The sequence below is a fragment of the Trachemys scripta genome, chromosome 5, assembly GCF_013100865.1.
Source record: "Trachemys scripta elegans isolate TJP31775 chromosome 5, CAS_Tse_1.0, whole genome shotgun sequence".
NCBI classification, from domain to species: Eukaryota; Metazoa; Chordata; order Testudines; family Emydidae; genus Trachemys; species Trachemys scripta.
The window spans coordinates 24188006-24209615 of NC_048302.1; the positions used below are offsets into that span (position 1 = coordinate 24188006).

Consider the following 21610-nt stretch of genomic DNA (forward strand, 5'->3'; position numbering starts at 1 on the left):
TGGCATCCAAAGAACTGAGTTCAGTACCATATGGGTTTGTTCATCCAGCCCTCTCTCTTACTTGTGTATCAGAACCACATCGGCTCCACTGCTTGGCAACTGCTATACCCACTGGGAGGTACGGGCTGGACTGAGGCCTTAAATAGTAAATTCTGGAGTCGCGATTAAGGATACTTGTAATGTTGTACTCCATGACCTTGCTCTATAGTGTTTGCTGCATTTTCTTCTCTTTGCATCATGTCCTCCCCCTCACCACAATAAAAGGGACAGCAAGATATTAGAAAGCTTCAATAAAATGCTCATAAATCTCTCTCTCTCTCTCTGACACACAAACACACCCACTCCCAGAAAGAGCTTTACAATAAAAGACTTCCCAGCACCAAAACTAGTGCCCCAAGATGGAAGAGGATTTGATTTCTTTTAAAAGCACCGCTAATTTCAATCTACACACGCTTTTGTCTTGATTAGGATTTCTAGCATTTGATTTTTGTATCTAGATTCAGAAAAGAAAACTCACATAAAACACATGATCATTAGTCAAGCAACAACTGGTTCATTTCTTTATAGCTTCAGTCGGTTTTAAACTCTCCATGGTTAGTCTTGTCTCTTTAGGAATGTGAAAATAAAATTAACTCTCCTGATCAAGTTTGCCCTCTTTCTGTTTGGCAAACATTGTTATTCCCCACCTCATGCCCAGTGTGCCAAGTCGGGCTTGAAATTAGCATTGGCTTTGTTTATGTGCCAGCATTATCAGCCAGGTCATCATAGCTCTAGAAAGGTGAAATATTTTCCTGCAGAGCCAGCAGAGAGAGCATAAGACCTCAGAAAGTTATGGGCTTGACCATGCCTAGCTATGCACAGGTGGGGCAGAGGGCACAAGCAGTCTGGTTTACTTTCACGTTAGCCAAGGGCCCAGAATAATTTCAATCTTGCTCCAGCACTGACAACATTGTTAGGAACCTCACATGGTTTCCCCTGCTGTACCCTAAGACGAGCTGGGAAGATGCAGGGAGACATATTCAGCACACCGTAAAGCACCCAGAACGTGCTGCTACATTGCTTTTGGAAGTGTTATGCCTAACTCTTTGCTGCTGGTGCACAGCCCATCTCTCCCCACTTCCATCACCCTGGGTGGGCAGTGGCTTAAAGCCCCATTCTAGCTCTAGCACAAAAACAATCTAGGTGCCTAGAAGTTTGTTTTTTATTTCTTGAAAATGGAGGGGTGATTTCTCTCTCTCTTGTTTAAAGACAGACACATAGCCTGAATTCTGTTCACACACACACACACACACACACACACACACACACACACACACACAGAGTCTAGCCTTTAGAATCCAGAGGACATGCTCTTGCTAAAAAAGCGAGGCTACAGTAACCACTGGCAGACAGTCCAGTTCTCTATACATTAAGAATTCAACATAATATGCTTATGACCTTGATAATCTTATATTTAGATGTTTTTTGTCCAAGTGGCTCCCAAAGTGCTTTTGCTTTGACAGTTCCAGTGATTAAATGCACATAAACATTCCTGATATCCAATTCCACATTTTGGATGATTTGAATAACACAATTCATCCTTCAGCGATTGCTAGCTATCGCATACAGCCACTTACAGGTTATTTCCTCATCTGATAGCAACGCTGAAGAGAACAGCAGGAAATATTTTAACTCTTAATATATTGTGTTCTTCTCTAGAAGAAGCCACAGCTATAAAAGAAACCCTATTAGGATTTTTGTTGCTGCCTCAGCATGTTTCCATATGTGTACATACACTCTCTCTCTCACACACACACACACACACAACCAAATTTTAAACTCCTCTGAAGATCTTATACATTGATAGAAATAGCTATGAAAATCTTCCTGCATTAATATTTATGTCTGTTTCAGTAACATTTCAAATATTTTCCCTTCCTGTGTGCTGTTGACTTTCATATCATCACCTAATAATTGTGATGAACAGTAGATGGAAAGAAATAATATAAAAAGAGAAATCCAATTTTGCTTCCTTCCAGGAAAAAGTTATGAACTGAAGAAAATCTCACATTATTTTCTTTAATTGGTGGAGGAGTCTCCAGGCCAATTTTTACAAAATAAATAGCTGATCTTGATAGATTTTGTGCATATAATTATAAATATATTTATACAAGCATCAAGGTGTATTGGTTTAAATCAAAGCAATATAAATCACCAATTTTAATAATGATTTAAATCAGCAAGCAGGAAATCTTGATTTTAATCATGTTTTGCATTTATACTTTTTATTTTCCTAAAGAAGGGTTGAGTCTCACTAGTTGGTAATCATTAAAACATGTTGAGTTGCAACTAAATATAGCCTTTGCACTAAATTTGGTGCTTTATTTATTTTTATTTTTGGCCATACAGGACAAAACACTATACCTATACACATATACTTAAACAATTACATAGCTTAACTTACATTTATTCAGATTCTTACTTTTTAATTTCTTTATTATGTTAGAAACTGGTGAATGATGCATTTCTTATTTATTAGATTATTTTATTACTTGTGATTTGTGTCATGCTCTATTTGCACAGAAATTCAAATTCAATTAAAAATCATAAAACCAGCATGTTTTAAATTAAATTAAATATAGCTACCTTAAATGTGCTGGATATATAAGAAAAAAAAGTTTATCAAATCATGTTTTGCATTTAAAATTAATTGATTTATTAAACAAAGGAAGTATGATCTAGAGTTAGCTAGCTGAACTGATTTTTTTGGTCACCAGGCCCTTCAAGATTTTAAAACTAGTAAATTTCATCCTCTCTCACCAATTTTTTAATCATAGATTGGAGGAGAAAAACTAGCTTTCCTAATTTTCCAATTCCCATTGGCTTCTTAACTTTGAACAAACTAGTAATTAAACTGAAATGAAGAAAAGATTCTCTCTGCATGTGCAGAAAAATCTTCTGCAGTCAGAAGCTGGTTTAGCACATCAGCAAACTCTGGTTCCAGATGTTTAGCCAGTAACTTCCATCAGTTCAGTGGTTTGATGTTCTTTAAAACTTGAAAGCAAACACGTACTGCTTACTATTATTCTTTGCATTTAATAGATTATAATAAGTTTAGACCTTATATTATTATTTTCAAATTGAATTTTAAATAGGTTTTTTCTTAAAAAAAAAACCTGTAGTTAATTTAAATTAAAATATGATTTAAATAAAAACAATCAGATTTAAACTTTTTTTTAAATCATCCATTTTTATCTACACTGACAAGCCTGGACTGAGGGACTAAATTTAAAACATTTTCAACACAACAGAATGAAGCAACAATCCAAATGATAAGCAAAGTTGACTGTCTGAAAGTGATAGTTTTTAAATAAAAGTCTAATGGAACTGTACGGGAAGTATTAGGGATATTTAAAAGTGGTAATCAAGGTGGGAAATTATCAATTGGAGATGTTCTTTAATACAATTTCACTTTACGTGTACACACACACACACACACACACACACACACACACACACAGAGAGAGAGAAATAGGGATAATACTGTCCACATAAGGCTATTTTGAAGTTTAATTCATTAATGTCTTTGAGGTACTTTGAGACTCTCTGAATGGTACTAATGATGTGCTAAATAGTTTTATAACTAACTCTACCAACTGAGTACCAAACTGCTACCTAAACTGAGAGTTACAGTGCATCAAACATATAGCTCACATTGATTTCAAGTTAGGCTTTTTATCATTTCTTTTACACTGAACCATGTACTTTCTTCTGAAGTTCACTTGATGGTCTTCACTGCTAAATCAAGGTAATAGGATGTGCACAGAAAAATAAAGGGGGGTGGGGTTGGGGAAAGAGCTACAGGACCTTGGACAGCAAATGTCTTAAAGGATCCTTATCAAAAAAAAAAATACACATTGCTTTAAATATCCAACTTGCTCATGCTTGTAAGATGTCTAAGCAGAGACTGCAACATTTTAAAACATAGTGATGCTATTTTAAAGCAGAGATTACTAATATGGTAACTATAAAATCTTGCCTTCTCCCGCCCATCCCCAAATTCTAAGGATGGTTTACTAAAATAACCAAAGAAGCCTCATGTAAATATTACAGGAACAGTCTGCTAAGTAGTGGTTTTTTAATATAAGCATTTAAAAGATATATATTTCACTGCTCTCTCCTTTTATTACAAAAAATGGAATTGAACTCTTTGTTTAAAGTTTATTTATGTTCAGAAAAATGTCAAAGTGAAAATGGCATCTTCTTATGCAAAACGTCAGCTCCTTGTGTTTCCAAGTCATAACTCCACTGACCAAAACAAGTTCTTCCTACAATTAGAGATGCAGAACCAATACTGCTATGGAATAGTGACCTGGATTCTGTTCCGTTTCATGCACCATCAACAAAACTGTCAACCAACTCAACTACAAAAACCTTTATTACTGGTGATGTCTGAGAAGGAAAGAACACAGCTTGATATTTAGATCCCAGGATGGTTCTCCAATGCTGGACTTCAGATTAGTCATTTGTGTACTAAACACACTGCGAATCCAGAAGTCCACGAGAGAGAATAAATATGGAACCCCCGACAATTTCATTTTTACAGTCACTTTTCAGACAATAGTCACTTTCCAATGTTCCTCTTGTAGTACAGCCTCAACCAAACTAGTAGAACATGCAGTTGCCTAGAACAGCAAAAAATGTTATCTAGGAAAGTAGAGACAGAGCCGTGCAGGGGAAAAGGGGTATATCCACAGCATGGTCTTCCCTTCTCTTCAGCACAGGGTAATCCTGAATACCTGCACAAGGACTGGAGGGAGATGGGAACAGCAGGATACAGCCTTAAATTATTATTGATATTGCAGTAGCACCTAGAGGTTCCAACCAAAATCAGAGTCCCGTTATGCTAAGCACGGTCCAAACACACAGTGAAAGGCACTCCCTGCCCTGAACAACTCTCAGTATAACCAGAAAAGATAAAGGGTGGGAGGAAAAACAGAGAGGTGGAGAAGTGTCTTGCTCAATGTCACACAGTGCCAGAGTCAGCAATAGAACCCAAATCTCTCAACTCCTAGACCAGCGCTGTAGCCCCCAAGCACACCACACTGCCTCCCAAAGCCTGGGAAAACAAACAAGCCAACAAAAACACAGATGCTTGTTTTCATACAAACATCTGAGGTAGGGGTTAACTATAAATACACAAGCCTCTGAAGAAAAACTGCAGTGCCAGAGAATTCAAGGTAACTATTGCCAATGTTTCTAACTGCTTCCATTGCGGCTCTGCGCCTGCTTCACAGCAGCACCGCGTGAAGCCTCTTCTCCATTTCATTCTCTAAAGCTGAAACAGCAAGCTTGTTCCCGTGGCTCATTAGTGTGGTACAGGTGTTGTGAGAGAAACCTGAGAGAAATATTCATGCTGCTCAGCTCTCAACTCATTTGTTTTATAATGGATGAGCTCTGCACACCACTTGAAAGAAGCACCTCTGTCCAGAATGTTAGACACAGCATCTTCGTGGGTTATTTTAAAATATAATGTTCTTTTCAATCATTTGGCCTGAGGGCATTGAAAAGTCTCATTCCGGCTCATTTATACCCCAATGTCAGTTCATCTGCATCTCTGGCCAGAGATATCATTACTAACGTTTAGCTTAAAGGATAAAACAAAGAAAAAATGCCTTCAAAGAAAGCTTGGCTACAATAGATTTCTCATTGCTTTATAAAAATATGCCTTTCCCCATAGTATAGCTCTGCAATGTCTTTCTAGTTAAACTAAAAATGGTGTGCTTTTACATTCTGATGCAAAATTCATCCCTCTAACAATGTCACTTGCTAGATTTCTAACCCCATCAAGCCCTTCTCCAGCCAACCTTGCCCCCCGGTCCACTTTTCATTTAGAAAGTAATAAAGCTGACATGAAAACAATAGCTTTTGTTCTTCCTGTGCGCTGCCACTTTCATGATCTCCTTGGAAAATGCAGAATTGAGGGGAAAATGGCATCACAGCGTTCGACACGTACATGTCTGTTACAGCTGTCCCCCTGCTGGATTCTGAGTGCCCCCCAGCCCCGGCCCCGGCCATGGAACTGACCAAAGTCACAGCCTGGCCCTGCTCATGGAAATGGCTTGTGCAGACTGACTGGAGCCATTGCTCTGCTCAGGGAGGTGGGGGCTTTTTCGCTCCTTTGTCTAGCTTCTTTGTTCGGACCCGGCTCGGTGTAGGGTGCTCTGCCCAGGTATGCAAGACCTAAAGTGGCCACATAGCTGAGCATATGAGTCATACCTGTGACTCAGAACTTGCTCAGACATGTCCTGTGCCTACCTGCAGTTTCCCTGCCTTCTCTCCTCCCCTGGATTAAGGGGAACCAATCAAAGTTACTGGCGGGAAACTGCCTGAGTTTGCCCTTAAAACCAGACATTTTCTGATCAGACCCCCAGAGAAGGTCCTTGCTTTGCCACCTGGTCTGATCAGCTAGGGGTCTTTGGGGGGGGCCCTCTTCCCGCTCTCGTTTGTTTTTGAGCATATCCCCGTTTTTAAACTCCCCTCCCACGAACAACGAATTTGTGGCTGGAGATCTCCTGATTATTGTAAGCGAATCGAGTCCTCTCTGCGTCCTCTGATGCTGAAACTGCTGTTCCTGCTGCTGCTTTGGGGATTGGTAAGGAAAAACCTCTTGCACACTCCCCTTGTTCTAGCTGTTGGCTTTCTTTCCCCAGCAGGCAGACCCAAGTTAACTCCTTGGTCTGTATCCGTAATCTACGTCTAGCTCCGCAGTGCCTTTGCTGCTAGAAATAAGCCTGCTTGCAGCCATCACTAGTTAACCCCCCGCCCCCCGGAGCTGTATCCTGGGCACACACCACTCTGCCCTCTGGAACTACCCCTAGTTTAAGATGCACCCATTAGGTTAGGTTTAACTTTTAGTCTAGATAAATTGTAATTTCATTTTGCATAGTTGTGGTTAAATTAGGTTTAAAAAATTGCTTGCATTGTACTCTGTAAGTTAGGCTTAAAGAATTGTTGCATTGTGTTTTGTTACTTGCTAATTTGTGTAGTCTTGGTTAAGTTAAATCATAGATAAGATTTTGCTGTGTTCTGTATAATTGTCTCTCTGATGTTTAAACTTGCAGCCTGTCTGCTCTCTGTGTCGCTCTCTCTCTTAATCCCTTCCCCCACATGCTCTCCCTGCTCCTACTGCTGCCAAACCTCAATTGTATTACTAAAGTCTAACATAAAACCCCATTGGTTACCCCTTTTCTCTCTAACACACCTCACATTTTACATTTACATCACTGTGACACATTTTTTACCTAAAGTTGTCGGTTAGTTAACACATTTTACCCATACTGTTAGTTGGTTATATGCTGCTGTGACACACTCTTTACATAGAAATTGTTAGCTACCTGTTACATTTATACTTCAGTGTTAATTAGTTACCAACTGTAGTGTACCCCACTATTGAAACCCCCTATCCTATTTACTAAAAGAAACCCCTCCCCAATTATCTACCTTAACAAACCCCATGCCCCTCACTATTAAATTTTCCCTGTTTTTGCATTTTCTTAATAAAGTTTATTTTATACCCCATCAGTGCAGTAGTTGTCCCCCAAGATCCCCTACCTGCTGGCAGGGACAGTACAGTGTCGCTCCAATTCCATATCAAATGTGTTTATTTTTGGAGGGGACAAAAATGTTTTCTTATGATCAGACCCACAGACTCCAGCTAAGATCTGACTCATTTTGGCTCAGGAACCATTAACAGTCAAAGAGCCTGTAGAACAACCCCCCACCTCTCCTCAGGTTAGGCCCTCCATCACACCTGTGTAACCCTCTCGTCTTCTAAGGAGTTGGTAGAGGTGTCACCAAGGATATAATCTGAAGACAATGGAGGTTCAAAAGTCAGCCTATAATTGGAATTTAGTTAATTCTCATCATTCACCCAGAGTTACAGTGGTTCATTGGTGCTGGTGTAATCCACTCGTTCTGCATGTTATATCTCCTCTGCTACCATATCTATTACTACTAGCATCCCTCCAGTTCCTGGGGTAAAGGTCTCATGCTTTTAGCACTGAAGATCTCTGATTCAGTCCCTGGTGATGGCTCAAGTTGGGGTTCATTATACTGGCAGTAGTAAAAAAAAAATAGCATTTATTTTTGTCACTAAAGGAAGAGATTGGCTTCTGCTGCTACAAGGTGCCATTTTTACATAGTCATTTTCAGAGCAGAACTCCCTTTAAACCAAGCCCTTGCATACAGAGATGGGTGAAGACCATCGACAGCTAAGAGAATGGCATTGGCTCATTTCTGGGTCCAGAAAGTTCCTATTTTATCAGTTTTGGATAATTAGCTGAACATTTAGATGCTATTCTGATCTGAACCCTCAATACCATTTGAAGTTTGACCCTCACAAGGGACTATAATTAAATCACTTTTATTTAAAAAAAAACAAACAAAAATAAACCTCACACCAACCTTAATTTAGATTCGTCCTTCCATCTACTTCATCAGGTAACAGAACAGACTGAGGCTGGTGATAAGAGAACATTTCCCTTGATGCAACAGAATAAGAAAACCCACCACCTACCCATTCCTAGGGGTGATAAGGTCAAAGGGTCTAGACATTTTTGATTAAACTGAATTGCTTATGATACACTTCCTAACTTGCATCAATATAAAGCCACTACAAAAAAAAAAAAAAAAAGGAATTTCTCAAAAAAACACACTGAGATCAGATACTACAGTGAGAAATGAAGCAAACTAGGCTGTTAACAGGAAATGAGGAAAAGTCTGCAAAAGTTACACAGGTTCAAACCACGCTAGCTCAGGAAGGATTCAATGCCTTTTATCTTACAGTACACTAGATCACTCAAGTTCTGGACTAGACCACTTAAAGTAGGGGAATTTTGTGCATTTTACCTGTCAAATGATGGCTTCTCTCCACAGTCAAATGCATCCTGTAACTCTTTGACAAGGTTAGCCTGGCCCGGAAGTCGAAAGAGCCCTTCCTCCTTCAGCCCCCGCAGTCGGATAAAATCCACACACTGCTCCACCAACATGGGAGCCAGACGATTCCCATATCGCTTCTCATACCGGACTGTGTCTTCCAGCTTCTGTCCAAAGATACCTATGCATAATAAGGAGAGACATGAGTGGATTGAGGGAAAAATATCATTGGAATGAACAAAGAGGGAAGTCGGTGCACTAATGATTTGTACCACAATCAGCCCTCCTTACAGATTAGTCAAATATAAGGGTAGTCAGTTCCTAAGTCCAGGGATAAAGAGCTCAATTTCACATGTAGCGCCCTTTATAAAAAACACTACACCACTGTATTTTACCATAATGGTCCAAAGCACAATTGTAAAAATATCATGAACCATTGGCACAGAATATTGTAACTTTTAAAAATAAAACACTACCTTCAAATCCTAAAGGGAAAGCAACGCAGGGACGTAGAACTCTGTCACAAAAGTGTTGAATCCAAGATATTACATCTTTGTTTACTCTTTGAGCTGAGGTTAAGTGTACGTGGCCATTGAAACAGCTCTAATATCACATCTAAAATATATGAACTTTTTACTCTGATTACACTCAGGCTAAAACTTTCAAAAGGGGCATAAGTGACCTAGGAGCTTAATTCCCATTGACTTTCAGTAAGAATGGAAAATGGGACTTTGGCAGCTCTTTTGAAAATTTTACCCTAAGGGCCAGATTTTCATAGCTGTAAAGCAGCTGCAGCTCCTACTGACCTCAGCTGGAGTTGTTGGTGGTCAGCTCCTCTGATTAGACCATAAGTTAAGTGTACACACACACACACACACACACACATACACACACACACACACACTTCACTCCTATAATTTACTACAAGTTGCACAATTAGTCTCTTTTAGAGTAACAACAAAACGTGTATGTGAGAAAGAGCAGGTGGTGGTATAACATGCCAGACTGACAGCCCTGAAGACTAATGCTTGTATTGATCCACATGACAGGTAAGCTATGAACAAGGTTCAGTTTTGCCAGGGCCGGCTCCAGGCACCAGCAAACCAAGCAGGTGCTTGGGGCGGCACATTTTCAGGGGCGGAATTTCAGCCAGACTCTTTTTTTTTTTTTTTTTTGTGCTTGGGCGGCAAAAGCCTAGAGCTGGCCCTGGCAGCAGCAGCGCGTCCTGCACCGGGGGCGCCCTGGGGCCACTGCGGTTTGTGTCGGGGAGCAGCGCCCACACCTTATGGCCGGGCAGGCTCCATACGCGGGACACTCAGGCTGGGGGCTGCCCCTCGGGGCACAGGGAGCCGCCTGCAGGTGCCGCAGGGCAGCCGCCCCCCAGCGCTGCAGCCGGGGCTGGGCGAAGCGGCCCGAGCCACCCAGGGACTGAGGCAGGACGGCCAGGAGCAGCAGCAGCGGGGCCATAGAGGGCGGGGTGCTGCTGTGTGGGGCCCCTGTCCCACTCTCGGGGCTCCGCTCCCTCTGGGGTTGCCCTGCCCCGGCTCCTCAGCCCCCTGCCGGGGCAGTCCCCCGGCTCTGTCCTCCCCGGTCCCAGCCGGCCCTGGAGGCGGGAGCCCCGGCTGGAGGGACCCTGGGCTGAGGCGTGGCCTGGGAGCCCTGCTGCTTACCCCGACCCTGCCAGCGCTGGACCGGCTGGAGGCGAGGGGGGAGCGGGCAGAGTCAGCGCTGGTTGGGGGAAGCCCAGCACTGGGGTGGCAGGCAGTGCAGGTAGGGAAGGGTGGGGGGGAGAGCCCAGAGTTGGGGTGGCAGGGGGTGCGGGTGGGGTGGGGGGGGAGAGCCCAGAGTTGGGGCGGGGGGGGGGGGGGGGGGGGGGGGGAGCTGGGGGCGGGGGTGGGGGACAGCCAAAAAATTTTTTGCTTGGGGCTGCAAAAAACCCAGAGCCGGCTCTGAGGTTTGCTTACGCAATGCACTTCAAACCTGATCTGGAGATGTAACTACCACTTCCCTGCTATTAATGGCATCTCCAACTCCCTTCAAACCTTGGGTCTTTCTGCCAAAGAATGTCATTTGTGATGGTTGTTTTGTGATGTGAGCATCTGTTTCCTAGCAAGAGGGCTAAAGAGCACCAACACATTTCATATACAGAGGGACACTAAACAACCTTCAGACAGGAATTGAATTCCAAATAATGACCTACAGTTGAGAGACTTCCCTTTCCTATTACATAAGCCATAGAATGAGAAAAATCCAATAGGTCAGATTCTTTCCTTTGATCAGCATGCCCAGCTCCAGTGACTTAATTTTTTTTTAAGAAAGATTCAAATTAGCAAGTTTTTGAGTCCATTTTCCTTCTTAAAACTAAATCTAATCGTTAAATTTTGTTTTGTTTTTTAAATTGTATTTATTTTCACTAATATACCATAATTTATACATTTCTTTAGAAAGCTGGTAGAAAGTCTAGTTTCTGTGTCCAGCCACATGATTCTGGGATAGAAGAATAGCAGAGTTCTGATTTCCACTGTCCCTGCTTAAGAACGCTACCTGTTGGTGGGTGGAGAGGGGAGGAACCCTCTTTCCTAGCCTCACTCTCTGCATGTTGCAGAAACGCCAAACGGGAACCATCAGCAGCTACAGAAGGAATATTTGAAATGTCACAGTTAACAGAGCCACCCAGAGGATTCAGGGGGCCTGGGGCAAAGCAATTTCGGGGGCCCCTTCCATAAAAAAAGTTGCAATACTATAGAATACTATATTCTCGTGGGGGCCCCTCTGGGGCCCGGGGCCTGGGGCAATTGCCTCCACCTCTGGGCGGCCCTGTCAGTTAATGAAGCTTAGAGAAAGATTAACTGGCACAGAAAGTTTGGTGTCCAGCCAGGTCCCTGTCTCAGCTGCTAGAAGTTCATAGAAACTACCAGTAGGTTTTTATGTATTTATTTATTTATGTATTTATTAAATAACTTTTTGGTTTCTAGCTTGCTCCATACGGGGATGATAGGAGGATTAAACATACTTGTGGTTTTTGAGCTGATAGAGCTAAGGAGTGCTGTCTGGCAGTATAATGGAGTTCCTCCAATCCCTCCCTGGTTCAGGAGGAGTACTGTCCAATTGAGCTCAGTTGAAAGCATGTGGTGAGACCAAGGATTCAAACCCCATTCTGCTCATGGGATTGTACCCAACTCCACAAGTCAGCAGCTCTTGGTGACCTGTTGAGTCAGGGCCTTGATGTAGTTGAATGCGAATTGGCAGCATAATTTTCACAAACCAAGGCAGAGTTTTGATTTATCACTGGGAATAGTTTGATCTGGCCTGACAAAATATTGACCCTAAACCTTGAAATAAATCTGAATATTTGTCAATATAGGTAAAATTGTAGTAAATTTTTAATTTGTTTCAAAATCAGCATGCCCTTAATACACACAGGGTGCGGTGAGACTGGCCAGGAAATGGAAATATCACAAGAAGCAGTTTCCAACCTGGGCCAAAAGAAGAATCTTGTAACAAAGCCCTATTCTTACTAGATTTCTAGCTTCAATTTCCACATATGCTTCAAATCATAACTGAAAACAGCAATTACTCCCCCTTTTAGAAGCTGCCTATTGTTGAAAATAGGAGCTCATTGTTAGTAACTGAGATGAAACTGGAAAATGTTTTGCTTTGCATGAAGTTAACTAATCTATTTTTTTTCACATCAGCCTTGTGAAGTTTTCTGCACTGCTCTAGCCATCTCTACCCAAGGCCTTTCCTGATAAAGCTATTCTATGAGCATACACTCAGAGGTTCCCCGTCACCAACAGCCCAGAATATTTCATGGCACTAAACAGAAGATTCAACACTCTTGAAGTTAAATTAATCAGCGTGAAATGTGGATTACAATTATAAGTACAACTCATGCCTGTTGAAAATACAATTAATATGAACGAGTTCTATTTCATTAACCGTACTTTTTTCTCACTCCACTAATGTTCTTCTGATTCATGTTCATATTACAGGCCTGCTTACTTCTGCACAGAAGAAAGACAAGTTCTCAACTCCATTAAACTGCTTAAGGTTCATATTTGCACTGACACCATTGTCAAAACACATAATTTCAGGTTAATAAATTTATTGGGTTGCTCTCCTCCCCCCGCCCCCTTATGGAATTGGCTTTCAAATCACGTCTAATCTGAAATGAATGAAGTGAAAATAGGGTTTTTGAGGCACTGGGGAAAAATGTTTCTATAGTGTTATAAACTGCAGATGCGCTGCAGAGCAAGCTGTAGTATATTGAAAGCAGCTGCATAGTATTAAGATACCCATAACCAGCTCTCAACCAGTATCACTGAGTACAAACAGAGAACTAAGAGCGGATATGATAGATTTAAAATCATGACTGGTGGGGAGAAAGTGAATAATGAAGTGTTATTTATTCCTTCACATAACATAAGAACTAGGGTTCACCCAATGAAATTAATAGACAGCAGGTTTAAAAACAAATAAAAGGAAGTACTTCTTCATACAATGCACAGTCAACCTGTGGAACTCATTGCCAGGGGATGTAGCAAAGGTCAAAACTATAACTGCGTTCAAAAAAGAACTAGATAAGTCCATGGAGGAAAGGTCCATCAATGCCTATTAGCCAACATGGTCAGATATGCAACCTATGCTCTGGGTGTCCCTAGTCTCTGACTACCAGAAGCTAGAAATGAATGATGGGATGGATCACTTGATGATTACTGGGTCTGTTCATTCCCTCTGAAGCACCTGGCATTGGCCACTGTTGGTAACATAATACAGGGCTAGATGGACCATTCGTCTGACCCAGTTTGGCTGTTCTTATGTTCTTAAGTTATTTTCTCCAATATTTAAGTCTATGGGCCAGATTTTCAGAAACCTTTTTTGCATAGTTGCATGCATAGGTACACAGTTCGCATGCGCAATTACAGCATTTTTGTGTACCAAGTTTTGTTAACTAGACCAAGGTAACTGTTATTTGCATGTGCATCCACAATCAAGGCCTGACCCAAAGCTCAGTGAAGTTAATGGGTGTCTTTCCATTGACTTCAACGGATTTGAATCATGTCCTAACAATGCACACAGTGTTCTGCAAATCTGGCCCACACACTTCCATGATGATTTCTTTTGGAAGAGACTTTGTATATGTAAAACACAGTTCAACTGGCACAAGTGCCAATGAGCAGCAATGGCTCCAGCAGCATCATTCAATCCCCTGCCCGTAAACAAAGCGATTTCACTCACGTTTTCAGAACAGAAGAGTTGTTGTGTCAAAATGTAGAGAAAAACTGAAACAGCTGAAAGTCTCATTTCTCGACGAGAAGCCTGCAGCACCACTAAGTAAAAAAGGTCAACTGTCTGCAAATTAATCTGTTAATCCTTTTCTCAAATTCTGAACATTCCTTGAATAGTTAAGCTCATACGAAGGGGCAGACAGCAATGGAGAAGTAGCTTACACCAACCAGTACATAACTTGTATGTACATAGACATGTATGTCCTGTCTCAACTAGATTTTCAGAGGTGCTGAACAGCTCCAATTTTTCATTTTTTAAAAACAAATCTATCAGCAAAATTTAAATCTAGGGCTAGATGTTCATCACCCTTTGTGTGCATAGATACACAATTTGCATGTGCAATTACAACAGTTGCACAGCACTTGTGAACAAGATCTGGCCCTCTGCCTTTATTGTAGTGGAAAAACCATGGCTAGTGCTGCTTCCTCCTTTAGGGCATATCTTGTTCACCTTTGCCTGTGTGGGCAAAACCCCCAGAGCAATGGAGCCACCTTGTTACTGCTGAACATGGTGGGCAGGCAGCAAGCACTCATGCTGGAAAAGATTGGCACATGTTGCAGATCACTCTGTGTGGCAGTTTAGTAGTAGGCTAGGAAGGGAACAGATGGGAGCACAGCCATGGGACCTGCAAACTATGGGGAAATAAGGGCCAGATCCAGCTGAACATAGCAACTTGCAGCCTCAACTTCATCCAACTGGGGGGAGTGGCTACATATTGCTGCGAGTTGGGTGAAGAGAGGATTCCAACCATATTAACCCATGTGTGTGGCCCTGAACTCATGCTTGGAATGGGGATGAGAATTTCCATGTACTCAGAGTAGTTCTTAAAAACAGCACAAAAATGGCCATGATACACTTCTTCTCAGATTCCAAAAGAAAAAGTTTCCCCTCTCTCATCAAAGAGTTAATTTATTTTTTTTCTTGGTGCTGAGACTCCTATTCCGTGTCACCTCCTACTCAGATCTTTTTGTTTTGTTTTTTCTTCTAGCTTTACCTGCTGATGCATTTTGAAAGCCACCTTTACCTCGACAACTACCATGCTTTAATCATTAGGATTATGTGCAATTTAGAATTAATCTGGTTTTAATGTCGTCTCTGCAGCAAGTGGAAATGGGAGAACAAGCTGCAGTGGAATAGGATGAAACAAAGCAAGGCAATGATATGCAACAGCATAGTGCATGTGTGGAAATCCGATATCTTTCGATCCAAGTATTTGGACACCTGGACTGACGTAAATTCTCTCATCCCCTCCCCTCATGTGGGAATAAGTGTCAATCAGACCTATTCTTCCAATTTTGCAAATCTTATGGCTGACCCTGGGTGTCACAGGTTCAACTCCCTCACCCCTGTGATTTTTAGTTCAGAGTTACCCTGATGCACCACAAAATTTATTCTTTCTGCCTCACTCCATCAGACTATTCATGGACTGTTAGACATAGAAGACAATACTAAGCTTACAACTACAAATGAACAAGGAAATTAATAAATCATTCGTGGAACATCGGCATCCTTATTGTTTCATACCCTTTGTTTTGGACTTCTTGTTGGCACTGAATACATGGCCCCCTCGACCTCTCAGAATAAAAGGCTCTAACAGCAAAGCACAACACATTGACAAGCTGTACATACCTTTGCGAAAACTAAAGCACCGTTTAATTCTCCTATAGGTAGTTTTAGGAATGAAAGGAGCCGATGCTAAGGACCCTGAGGTGCGGACCCCACCATTTCTATCTTCAGGCATCATACAGGCCAGAGACCCAGTATCAAGCCAAAGCTCTCCTTTAGAAGCTGTATCCAGATGAAAGACTGTGACTGTTCATTGTTATTGATTGATTGGGGGGGGGGGTTAATGATGCATTTTCTTCTAAAGTTGGAGGTTTGTGATCTTCTAGATCTCCGTAGTGTTATTTTGTTTTGCTTTTGTTTTAGTTTCCTTCCGTCTTTTTCTTTTCTTTTCTTTTTTTCCTTTTATTTCCTGTGGTGAGACAACTGGCTACAAGGCAATGTCACAACAAAAGAATTTCAGCCAAAAGATGCATCTTCTATTCAAATGGAAGTGTCTGTGGAAGAGGGGTATGTGCTCGTGGGGGTGGGGAGGGAGAGCTCTTCCTGTCAGCTGGAACTGGGGATAGGGTGGCGGGGGGCTCAAATTCCACTGGAAAAGGTCAGCACGTCGTGATGCACAAGGGGGAAGAGAGAACAATGACAGAAAGGCCCCTGAAGAATTCTCCAAGATTCTCCTTGCCGGCTCCTTTTATCTCCGCAAACAGGGAACAAAAATAATGGCACCTTCGCCCGAAAGACTCCCTGTCCATAATGGATTCTTTTCAAAGTGCCTTCCTCCGTAACCGCCTCCCCTTCTGATGTTCTTGTGGGCTTCCAGGTTGTTTTGTTACCTTCAAACTACCAGAAGCTCCTGTGGGAGAGAGGCATCAGATGCAGTGGTGTTGGTCGGGATCTGCTGAAGAATACAGGCTTCCACACGGGAGATGCTTTGCTCATTTCCTCCCTTTACTACTATTCTCATTGGAGGTGTTACGAATGCTGCTGCTGTTGCTGCTGCTGCTGCCTTCTGCTCCAGCCAGTCACATACAGCAGGTGCAGGCAAAACAATGTAAAGGAGGGAGCTGCTGCAACCTTGATTTTTTTTTTTTTTTTTTTGACTTTGAGTTGACTTCAAGCCACTGTCACGTGTGCCAGCTTAACAGGCAGTAAGCCTCAGCCCTTCTGGCTTTCAAGAGGCTCCAGCCCTTGCTCTGATTTACCCCCTCCAACCACCCCCACCCCCCCTGCCCGGCCCATTAAAACTCTGTTGTTTCTTCTTCAGCTCTACCCCCTTCTTTCACTTTATTTCTGTTTTCAAGCTCTGCAATCAAAGCCTTTTTAATCTAATCGGGAAAGGAATTTCATGTGCAAACAGGCATTAGAAGTCCTGGCTGATTTTTTTTTTTTTTTTTTTTTTAAGGAATGTTCTCAGTATTCTTCCTACTCTTTTGGTTCAAAAACAATCTTGTTCAGAGCACACACACACCCTTTTCCCTTCCTAGTACCAGTTAACAAACAACAATTTAATGATTTGGTTAATTATTTACAGATCTGCTTGCTCTATGACCAGGATACCATTCCAGTCACCAGCCAGACCCTAAATATTAGTGGTTTCACTGAGCTCATGCACAGACACCTGTGGAATACACACAAACCTTGTTTATAATACTCAGAAAAATTTGATGATTCTACGTAAAACTATGTTTCACATCAAACACACAAATAATTTGGGTAAGACAGGGCTCCTGTGGTTCACTGTATTTTGTCCTAAACTTTAGGCAGCAGGGGCAAAATGGGTGTTTTGCTTTTGATTAATTGGTTGGCTGAGTTTATTTGTTTTCTGTATTTGATTATTTTTATGCTGCTGGTTGGTCGACGTTATGTGATTGTAAGTCTAATTAATTGTTAGAATACTACAGCTTTTGGATAGGATTTTTTAAAATTGTTGTTTAAATCTAACTATCTAAATAACATAATTATAAACTTCGAGGGCACAGACTTTGAGCTAGACTCTCATTTGATGTCAATCACTGAAGTCAATGTTGATTTACACCAGCTGAGAATCTGGTCACTTGTACAGAATTTATTTTCCCTGTGAAGCCTTATGCATACCTACAGAATTAGATAGCGAGTCCATTAATAATAATAATGATTATATTAATAATAAGGACTCTTATTCAGCAGTTAGTCTGTTTCAGGTTGCTTCTGGCATAATTTATATAGAAAAAGGGGGGAAAATACATGTGTTGAGTTGTCACAAAACAGCCAAAGAGACCTGATTAGGGCTTTTGGAGTTTCAAAAGTAATAGTTCAAATGAGAATCAGTTAAATAAATAGGTTTTGGAGTGGCAGCTGTATTAGTCTGTATCAGCAAAAAGAACGATCATCACTACAAAAGTTTTTTTCTTCTGCTGATAATAGCCCACCTTAATTGATTAGTTTCGTTATAGTTGGTATGGCAACACCCATTTTTTCATGTTCTCTGTGTATATATATCTTCCTACTGTATTTTCCACTGCATGCATCCAACGAAGTGGGTTTTAGCCCACGAAAGCTTATGCCCAAATAAATTTGTTAGTCTCTAAGCTGCCACAAGTACTCCTTGTTTTTTTTAAATAGGCAACTCTCTAGGGGCACAATTCCCAGATGTCTCCAGGCCCTAGGATACTGCCTGGTATCGCTGTGTAAATACATTAGAAATGTAAAACCACTCAAGATTGTGTTTCAGAGTAGCAGCCGTGTTAGTCTGTATCCGCAAAAAGAACAGGAGTACTTGTGGCACCTTAGAGACTAACAAATTTATTAGAGCATAAGCTTTCGTGGACTACAGCCCACTTCTTCGGATGCAAGATTGTGTGGCTCAATACCAGCATTTGTGTCACAAATAGAATTCTCTCAGGAATGTATCTCTGTTCCAGGATGGAAATCGTAGACAGAGTGTGTCCATGCAGAATAGTCAACAGCCTGGTAGTCAGAGCACGGACCTGGGTCTTGGGGACCCAGGTTCAGTGGAAACAATTTTTGAAGCCTCAAAATTTTTCGGGAAATAGAATTGTTGTTTTCTGGCCAGGACTTCTCACAATAATTTTCCTCACGTTTTCCAGAGTGAGACTCATTTTAGAGTTAACATATTTGCTCAAGAAAGCCAACATGAAAATGACATTTATAAAAGGCTTAAGTTGAATTAAAAATAATTCAATTAATAATGAATTCAAACAAACAGTAATTCAACAATTATAGTCTCCCACCATGCCCGAGCCTTAATTGGTATTATGCAAACACTGAGCCTCATGTTCAGCTCTGCATTTGCACCAATAGGTGGCACTACACATTACTACATTTGTGACAGTATCATGCCAGCTTCTGGGGTGCATCCAGCGGTTTCCATATGTAAATCCAGTTTCATCAAAGTCCATCTTAAATCAAAAAAAGGCTAAAGCACCAGACTTGGATTCAGGAGATCAAGGTTCTATTTCTAGCTCTGTCACAGACCTCAAGGTACAAACTTGGGTAAATCACTCAATCTCACTTGGCCTCAGTTCTTCACCTGTACACTGGAGATATTTCCCTACCTCACAGGGGAGTTGTGAGGATAAACGCATCGATATATGTGAGATGCTCAAATACTATTGGTTGTTGAGATCATGTAAGCAGGTAAACTCATAGCTTCCCTCTTCTCAAAATGGTACTGCTTGTACCCAAATGTGTTATTACCATGGTAGCTTACAGTGATTTTGGGTTGGAATACAAAATGGGCCTATTATAGTTCAATATAATAGGTCCTTCTAAAACAACTGAAAGCAGTTGGGTGTAGACTGCAGGAATATGTACATTTTCGCTTTAGTAAAATTTCAGAACATTAAAAGATCCCCTGACCCACCCCATTCTTGTAAGAGAAACAAAATGAAAAATCAGACCTTTTAAGACAGATTTTTTAAAAACAACTTCCTATGTAGGGAATCAGTCTAGAGTGTTGGCCCTTCCCTACTTATTATGTAGGTCCCAAATTCCTTATAGGCTACAGGGACATCTTTTACCGTCCCTTTGGCAGGCATTTTCCTAGGAATCCTCAAGCACAACTGCAGGCATGTTTGAGACAGTACCAGACAGGCCTCCTGCCGACAGACGGTCACAGGGAAGTCCACCAGGCAGGGGTCAAAGTTTCTGCCCAATAAGAAATGTATGACCTGGACAGAAGGTGAAGGAAGCTGTGTGGTTCCTTGGCAAGATTTTGTTCAAAATTATCATTTCCTTCAGGCTCAGGTTTTAACTAACAGGTGGAAAAGGTGGTTGTCAGTCAGTAAGAGCAGTTTTCTGCTACAACAACTGTTTTTCTCTGTTGCAAAACAACATGAGCAGTCTTGCTGAGGTGCCAGACGTTGTTTTCACAGCCAAACAATAATGGTGACAAGCGAGAAGTTCCTTGGTTTAAATACAGATGCTCTTGTCTAATGGGAAAGTAGCCCCCATCTTCAAAAGTAAGGGCTTAAGTGCCCTGAGAAACAATATGATTAATATGTAAGCATTTCTTTTCCTCAAATGATAATAGTATTTGAGGTTGCACAGTGAGGCCTCCTCAGTATAAGGGGCCTTTCAAAGAGAGCAGGTGTGCTGGGCAGTAGGGCCATTTTCCTTTTCAGGATTTCTAACCAGAAGGAAGAACTTATACACATAATGCCCAAATAATGCCACGGGGCTTCTAGTAGTGTGCACTACATTTTATATAATATTATCAATCAGATGCAGCTTTCAGGCAATGCCAAGTTCTTGTGACAGGTACAAATTCTAATTGAAGTAGATACCTAGATGCATCAAGATTCCTTCTCATCTTACCCCATGTGAAACAGCCTTCTCCATTGGCAAGGACTAGAACCAGTTGACCAGCTGTAGGAGTTGCTGAGAAAGTGTGTCCATGACTGTGTTGGGCGGTGATTAATACACTGAATTTGCCAATGTATCTTTGTTTTGAACTCTATCTCCTACCTAACAAAAATGTTTTATAAAATGCATAGTCCGTTTTCTCAGGAGCCAAAAACATTTTTTTCTTCTCCTCATGCTAATATAAGGTGACAAGACTGAATCCACTACGTGCACTGACTCCATTCTGTGGTGTCTGACTGCAGCAAATACAACAGCATGCTGAACAGAGAAAGGAGCGGAAAGAGAGCAACAGAACTGACACAGTGGCACTGGAGGCCTCTCACTAGCAGCCTGCTCACATAGGTTGTCATTGGGAAAAGAGAGGCATCCAAATAGACACAATAGCACGTAAGTATGGCCATACTGGGTCAGATCAAAGGTCCATCTAGCTCAGTATCCTGTCTTCTGACAGTGGCCAATGCCAGGTGCCCCAGAGGGAATGAACAGAACAGGTAATCATCAAGTGATCCGTCCCCTGTCACCCGTTCCCAGCTTCTGGAAACAGAGGCTAAGGACACCATCCCTGCCCATCCTGGCTAGTAGCCATTGATGGATCTATCCGCCATGAATTTATCTAGTTCTTTTTTTAACCCTGTTATAGTCTTGGCCTTCACAACTCTGGCAAGGAGTTCCACAGGTTGACTGTGCATTGTGAAGAAATCTTTCTTTTGTTTGTTTTAAACCTGCTGTCTATTAATTTCATTTGGTGACCTCTAGGTTCTCATGTTATGAGAAGGAGTAAATAATACTTCCATATTTACTTTCTCTAATATGCCACCGTTGCATTTTCATTCTGTATCTTTTTCAGAAGAATATTTTCAGTATTGGGAAGAAAAACAGGGCCCTCTTAGGTGAAAAGAATGGCTGCCTGATTAAGAGACAGGACTGGAGGTCAGGCAATCTGGGTTCTATCTTCATCCTCTGTGATCACGCGTAAGTC

At 41.6% G+C, this 21610-nt stretch overlaps 1 protein-coding gene across 8 annotated transcripts in view; it reads right to left on the bottom strand.

The window, feature by feature from the left end:
* The window catches only part of ARHGAP24 (Rho GTPase activating protein 24), a 210815-nt gene that overhangs the window by 26587 nt on the left and 162618 nt on the right, over positions 1-21610 (bottom strand). For 6 of the 8 annotated variants that reach the window (XM_034771492.1, XM_034771490.1, XM_034771489.1 and 3 more), the window contains exons 3-4: positions 11461-11547; positions 8890-9097 (exon numbers count right to left, since the gene is read on the bottom strand). In XM_034771492.1, coding sequence (XP_034627383.1) covers positions 8890-9097; positions 11461-11547 — 295 coding nt within the window. Of the gene's footprint in view, positions 1-8889; positions 9098-11460; positions 11548-15834; positions 16970-21610 lie in introns of those variants that run through there. The other 2 variants (XM_034771491.1, XM_034771493.1) reach the window with 2 other exon arrangements.